This window comes from Mobula birostris, chromosome 6 (genome assembly GCF_030028105.1).
Source record: "Mobula birostris isolate sMobBir1 chromosome 6, sMobBir1.hap1, whole genome shotgun sequence".
NCBI classification, from domain to species: Eukaryota; Metazoa; Chordata; class Chondrichthyes; order Myliobatiformes; family Myliobatidae; genus Mobula; species Mobula birostris.
The window spans coordinates 155,449,001-155,456,379 of record NC_092375.1 but is presented as its reverse complement, the minus strand read 5'-3'; the positions used below and the strand labels follow the sequence as shown (position 1 = coordinate 155,456,379).

The 7,379-nt window shown below is 41.3% G+C and overlaps 1 protein-coding gene across 13 annotated transcripts in view; it reads left to right on the top strand.

The window, feature by feature from the left end:
- The first annotated feature begins 356 nt into the window (after window positions 1-356).
- LOC140199488 (glutaminase kidney isoform, mitochondrial-like) overlaps window positions 357-7,379 on the top strand; it is a 90,276-nt gene continuing 83,253 nt past the window's right edge. For all 13 annotated transcript variants that reach the window (XR_011886426.1, XR_011886425.1, XR_011886424.1 and 10 more), the window contains exon 1: window positions 357-745. Coding sequence is in view for 8 of the 13 variants with exons in the window: in XM_072261664.1 (XP_072117765.1) it covers window positions 489-745 (257 nt within the window). In the remaining 5 variants the exon portion in view is untranslated. The remainder of the gene's footprint in view (window positions 746-7,379) is intronic.

The following is a 7,379-nucleotide window of genomic DNA, read 5'->3' as shown; positions in this document are numbered from 1 at the left end:
TGTAAAGTCACAATGGGTGAACACAAAGCCAACCCTTCACCCTGCGCTCCTGTTGGCATAGCCTAGTTTCCCTCTCCATCCAGACTTATTGCGTGAAAAGGAACCGATGGTACGGTCGCTACAAGTGTCCCAGAAAAAAAACAAATGGTGAACTGGGGGTGATTTTCGATTTTCTCGCCAGTTTGGATCGCAGCACAGCTCCAACTCGGCGTCTAGACAATGACTCATCACCAGTAGGGCGGGCGGGGAGGGAGGGAGATGATTGACGTGAAGACCCGGCCAATCACAGGCTGCCTTATCGCCAGAGCGGGAGGGGGTAAGTGGGGAAGGGGCGGACCGATACCCAGGCTGCTTGAAGAAGGAAGTGGGTGCATGCAGCCTTGAGGAGTTGGAATTGGCGGCTGAGAGGGGTTTACGTGGTCTGTGGAGTCACTCTTGCCTCGTGCTTCACACACAAAGGCAGAATTTGTAAGCCCACTGCCGTCGTCATGCTGCGGAAGGGGAGCTCCTCGCTGTGGGAGTTGCTGGAGAGCGGGCTGAAGCTGGCGAACGGTGGTGGTACTGCCGTGGCGAGGTCTGGCCTCCAGCAGCGGTTGCTGCAACGCGGCCTGCACCATGGTGACGGGCGGCTGCGGCGGCGTCTCGGGGCTGCTACTTACGGCACCGGCGGCTCCTCGGAAGCAGCGCCGGAGCAGGGCGAAGCAGTCACCTCACTGGTGCCCACCGATAATTCAGCTCTGGAGAAGTAAGTACGGGAAGGATGGAAACGTGTGGGTCGGAAGGCAATTGTCGTGGAAAGAGGAAACACGGCCCGATGGTTTAAATTCCTGTAATTCTGATGTCTTGTTTAATCCGATAATCGTGCGTCAGATGACCTCGGAGGAAATTTTAGTGGATATTTTAGAGTCAGGTGAATGGCGGTACAATGGAGGTCGCTCGACCTGTCAAATCCTTATCCGTCTCTAGAGTAATTCAGCGAGGACCCTCCTCCGCGCACGTACGCATTCAGCTACCTATCCCAGTGAAAATACCCAGCCGGGGACAATGCTGTGATAAAGCACGCTGTGTTTTTATCGTTTAACGACTGTTCAGATTGGTTATTTTGCCAGTCCTCAAATTGTTGACCCCCTCTGATAGTGGGATTCATCAATTGTCTATATCCGTCGCGATTTTGTATTTATCTTTAAGATCTTCTCGAAACATTCCCTTTCCCGTTTAAAAAAAACGCCATATCTGAAGGACGCCATCCCTGAAATCATATTACCAGGTGTGCAGTGCTGATATTTTTTAGGTGCTGGAGCTGACAAAATGCTTGCCATTTCCTATATCCTCTCTATATACATGTCACATGGAATGAGCAGGTACGTAAATTGGGTGTGATATATATATCTTATAATGTCAAGCACTAAACCAAGATGAAAGAAATATATGAATTCCAGAGCTCCACAGAAATACAGTGATAGTTAAGACATTAACAAGATTATAGCCTATCACTACATTTCAGTCTATAACTGGTGCAATAAAACAAATAATACTTAATTTAATGATATGACAAAGTATTGCACAGTTGCACTCATTAATTATCATAAAATATAATTATCAATCAAGTAAAGAAAAACACAGTAGTCATGTATTTTACCAAATTAAAAGTAATTACCTACTTACCAAATGCCACCAATGAGAAGTTTCACAATAATTTCCACAAAGGTTCAGGTGTACTATGTGTTCAGGGGTCTGAAGCAACTCTTGTCCTGGTGTCATCTGCTGATCTGTGGTACCACAGCCATGATGTGACATACGACTCAGGATTCCACTGAACTGGAGGAGGTCTTTGTAGATTAACAAACATAAGTGATGATACATGATTTATGAGAATTCTTGAGCGTGTTGTTGTTTTCTAGTTCACGTGACTGAATCCTCTCACAATCAGCAGTACTAATAGCAATAACTTGTGAACAGCTCAGTAATGGGGGTAAATGTTGGGGGAATGTGGCGTCCATGATTCTCCACATAATCTCTGAAGGCATTTATTACAGAGGAAGAAAGCTTAAACCTCTTACAGAGAGATGATATTGCAGCTTCTCCATAATTGGGTGGTATTTCAGCAGGCCAGTTGTCTTTATCACACACATTTCATTTAGCAGAGCATAATAAGCTGTAGTTTCAGCCTACACCCTTTCAGTCTGTTTTAAAGAATATCTATGTTTTTTGTAATTTTGTCCTATGAAATCATGCTGAAAGTGATGCTTTTTGTTATGTTTGTACTGACTGAAATAATTTTCATTCATTCATTCATTCATTCATTTATACATACTTTGAGGTTTAGAAGTTTGAGAACCTTTCAAGGATGTTACCGTGAACATTTGGTGCTGCTAATTGTTTATAAGATTAGTAAGAAACTGTAGATAATTAATGGGGAGAATTTTGTTGTTGCTTGTTAGGGTAATTTCTCCAAACTTTTCCAAGAGCATCTTCACTAGCTATATTTTCAACACTTAGAGTAGCAGTGTGAGCTTTTGATAGTTTGTGATCAACAATTTTTTTTCTGAGAGACTTCAAGCGTGTACTTCGATCAGCTCCATAATAGGATACTTGGTACATCTGCCATTCATTTGACAGCCTCAAACCCTTAGAAGTGAAAAGTCTCAGATTGCATTTGTTTGCACATACTTTACACCCAAGTTTATCATCCTTGAAGTCTGACCAAAGATAAGTTTTCTTCTTTTTCTTCCACATTTCTTCAGTCCAAACATCTGAACAGGGATACAAGCCTGACTTTGAAGGACCATTATCTTTCAGAACTGCATTTAGACCCGGTCAGAAAATTTGAACTAGAGGCAGACGAAACATAGCTTTTGTCACTTTTACAGTCTCTTGTAACAAGAATAACATACACTGTTAGCAGTCTCTTGTAACAAGAATAACATACACTCCTCAGCTTGTTTACGAAAGAAAGAAGTTAACGTTGTTTGCTTAGAAGCCATAGGGTTGTTAGTGAGAAAAATTTACTTTTGTATTAGCGAGTAATCCACAGACCACCCCCACAGATGTAGCCTTACTAATACGACCGAGTCAGAGCAGACAGCAGGGCCCACAGTGCTTAGTAGTGTCCCTAAGCAGGTATAAAAATAACAGAAATAAAGCAAATAAGTTTTATACACTTTTACCACCTAAATTGGAACCAAGTAATCAAGTATGAAAATTATGCTTTATCACGCATAATTTTGCCATCAACAGGGATATGCTTCTATGAGATGTCCTCTAGCCACACACTCAATGCTTTCTCAGTCTTTGCAAGCACTTTATCATGAACCAGAGAGACCATTTTTGCTGTTGTAGGGGTAGCACTAACACTTCCATGAGTTTCAGCTTCCTTCTGCTTTATTGTGCAAATGCTCGATTCATTCTTACCGATCTTACGGCCCACTTCGGCAAGCAACGTGCCACTTTTCAAAAGATCTAAGATTTTTATTTTCTTGGTGAACAATGCTCAAACAGCGAGTGCTGGAGAGAGACTGAGGATCTGTGAAATGGCGGGAGGCTACAGCAGGGTATGCTGGGACAACAGGTTGAGTGGCATTTCACAAATACCTAAATAAAGAAAAGTCACAGCTCCAGGATGTCACCAAAAATGATCAAATATCCTAATGTTATTAGTGGTATTTTCCCCACCAACCATCACCCCCTCTCCCTAAACCCCACTTTTGTAAATTCCCTCTATTTAATATGTGGCTGCTGTTAAATTCCCCACTTGTTTATTTTGACTTTTTTTTTACAGAGGTGCCGGAGCAGTGCTCCGGCAGCACTGCACTCCTGCATATTAATAAATCATTTTATGTCTCCGAAGCCTTTACATCTTAAAGTGTGGCATGTGTATCTGAATGCTATATTTCAATTGTAACTGAGCCATTAAAATCTCATCCTGATTTCCTTGCTCTATGAAGCCCACTATCCGATATGCTTTTACTTCCAACTTGCAGTGCTATTTTCAGTCAATTTTCTCTTGCACAGAGATTTGACTTTTTAAAATTGAGAGCTTGATTTTTAACGTATCAAGTGACCTGTTAATTACATTTTTTTCCTGCTTGGTTTGTTTAATTTTATTTTCATAAAACTAAAATCTCACGGTTGTTGGGGCATTGTCCTTCTTTATGTCCTACTTGCTTCCTTCCGAAAATATAGGACCCTGTATTCTGCATGACTTTTGAACCCTGTATGCCCCCTCCCATCACACTGAAGGGCACCAGCAGAATGATAAGAAAGGCTATTTGCATGGGAGCAGGGGTGATTAAGAGCATGTTTATAAAGCACAGAATGGATGTGGTGAAATGCTGTCAGAGGTAGAAAGGATGGTAGCCAGAAAATATAAACATGTACTCTGCTGGCGGAAAAGTCTGAACCAGAAATTAATAAATTGGTTAATTATTGTTACATCTACTGAGGTAGAGTGGAAAAGCTGTTTGGCCAACCTTACAGATCGTCTTATCGTGTCAGTACATGGAGGGACTCGAGGGGAAAAGCAGTAACAATGCAGAGCGGTGTTACAGTGACAGGAAAGTGCTGAGCAGGCAAACAACAAAGTGCAAGGCCATGGCAAGGTCCGCTTTGTTAATCAAGAAGTCCATTAAATCAAAGGGCAAGAGCTGTTGACAGAAAGACAGTTATTTTTAAGCCACAATATATAATCATAACTCCAGTTGGAATAGCTGAGCCAATGATATTTGAAAACTATTTAAATCCAAGTAAGAGTATGGAGAAAAGATAGGACAGGCCTTATTCAAAGAGATGGGCTGAATGACTTCATTTTGTGCATTTAATTTTATGATTAACTTCTATTACGTGCTTGCAGTTCTCATATTTCTGCAGTTTTTTTTATTCTTGATAATCTAATGTGACTTTCAAATAGCTTTTCTGCTATAAAGGTAGTTTTCAACTCAAAAGAAATTGGAAAACTCTTGAGATACAAAGGTATCTGTGTGTCCTTGTATGTTATGCACAAATGGCTAGTTTGCAGGCACAGAAAATAATGAATTGTAATGTTCGTTGCAAGAAGAATTACTAAAAAGGCTATATTTACTTAAATGGGCCACTAATAAGATCACACTATACACCTAAGATGCAGGTGGATGGATTGTCTTAAGAGTTTTCCTGTCAGATACTTTGCAGACAAATTTGATGGTTAAATTTGTAAAACAAATGTATGTTGGCAGGAGGATATTGCGTGCTTGAATCTGGTGCATTTCATCAGGCAGATTTTTGGACTGGAGTCCATGGCATCTGTAGCAAGCTGGGACTCAGACTTGAGGATTCTTCACTGCCTTGAGCTAATTCCAGCTCTTGAGCACATAGATTTATTGCTGCACATATGACTACAGTATTGGTGGGTAAAGATTTAATTCTTGAGTATAGCACAGTATGTAGTTCTGTCTGAATAATACCGGGAAACAGTTAAGCAGCAAAAGAATGAAATACCTGTGGCCATAAATTTATAATAATGATTGGTGTAGTTCTCGCAATATAATATTTATATTCTAGTGGATGCAGATTGTGGATTGGTTTTAACTATTTAAAAAAGCTTCTTAAAGGATGTTGCAGGCACAATGAGGTATACAATTCTTGTAATCATCCCTCCTATGACCATAGTCCCAAATTTGATACCTGCCATAATCAGGCATGTGTACTTGAATGTCAGCAGTTCCCTGAAAGTTGCTGCTGCTAGGTACAACAACATGGAGAGATAGGAAACATCTTCAGCGCTCCAGAGAAAACAACCTAAGTTGATCCAGCCTCTCCTGATAACATGTCTCTGAACCAGGCAGCATCGTGATAAATCTCTTCTGCACCCTCTCCAAAACCTCAACATCCTTCCTATAGTGGGGTGACCAGAACCATATGCAATACTCCAGATGTAGCCTAAGCAGAGTTTTATAAAGTTGCAACATAACCTCCTGACTTTTGAACTCAATCCCTCAAGTAATAAAAGCAATCATTTATAAGTCGTCTTAACCACGTTATTGATCTGTGTAGCCACTTTCAAGGAACTAGAAATTTTGAAACTAAGATCTCTCTGCTCAGCAACACTGTTAGGAACCTTGCCCTTAACATTGTATTGCCTGCTTACTTTTGTCCTACTGAGACACACTTTTTCCCTACTGAGGGAGTTAGATATGGCCCTTGTGGCTAAAGGGAGGGAGTTAGATATGGCCCTTGTGGCTAAAAGGATCAGGGGGTATGGAGGGAAGGCTGGTACAGGGTTCTGAGTTGGATGATGAGTCATGATCATACTGATCACATGATGGCTCTGGGCCTGTACAGTTTTCATTAGAATTCAGAATAATTAGGGGTGACCTTATTGAAACTTGTCGAATGGTGAGAGGCCTTGATAGAATGGATGTGGAGAGGATGTTTCCTATGGTGGGAGAGTCTAAGACCAGAGGACATGGCTTCAGAATAGAGGGGCATCCTTTTGGTATGGAGATGCAGAATTTCTTTTGTCAAAGAGTGGAATCTGGAATTCATTGCCATAGGCAGCTGTGGTGACCAAGTCTTCAGGCATATTTAAGGCAGAGGTTGATAGATTCTTGATTGATCAGGGCATGAAGGGATACGGGAGAGAAGACAGGAGATTGGGGCCGAGAGGAAAATTGTATCAGCCATGATGAAATGGCGGAGCAGGTTCAATGGGCCAAATGGTCTATTTCTGCTCCAATATCATGTGGTCTAAAAACTGAAGGAGACCAATATAAACTACAGTCCACCCTGATAATCACATATGTCTTGGAATTTCGAAAACATCTCCCATCAGCGTTGAGGAGAGCAACAGCTCGAATTCAGAACTTCTGTGGGGCCTTCATCTGCTGTGAAGTGACCTTTTGACCTCCAGACCTACTTGCCAAGGACTTTTCATGGTCCTCCTGGATTCCTTAATTCCACTTAATTCTTTTCTGGCTTCTAAGGGGAGATATGATAGAGGTTTGTAAGATTATAAGAAGTGGACAGAGGATCTATTTCCCAGGGTTGAAATGTCTTGTATCAGAGGGCATGCATTGAAAGTGAGGGACAAGTTTAATTGGTAGAGGCAAATACATTAGAGGCTTTTAAGAGACATTTGGAAAGGCACATGTAAACAAGGAAGGTAGAGAGATATGGACATGGTGTATGGTGTAGATAAGAGGAATTAGTGTTTGGATGTTTTTGATTTGCTTTTTAGCTGGTTTGACACAACATTGTGGGTCAAATGGTGTGTTTCTGTGCTGTACTCTGTTCTGTTTCCTGAGTTGGGAGTGGAAGATGTTTGACCTCTGAATGGAAAGTTCAAAAGTACATTTGGAGTCAAATTATTGATTTCTTTTTAAATGAAACTAATTGAGACAGGGTAG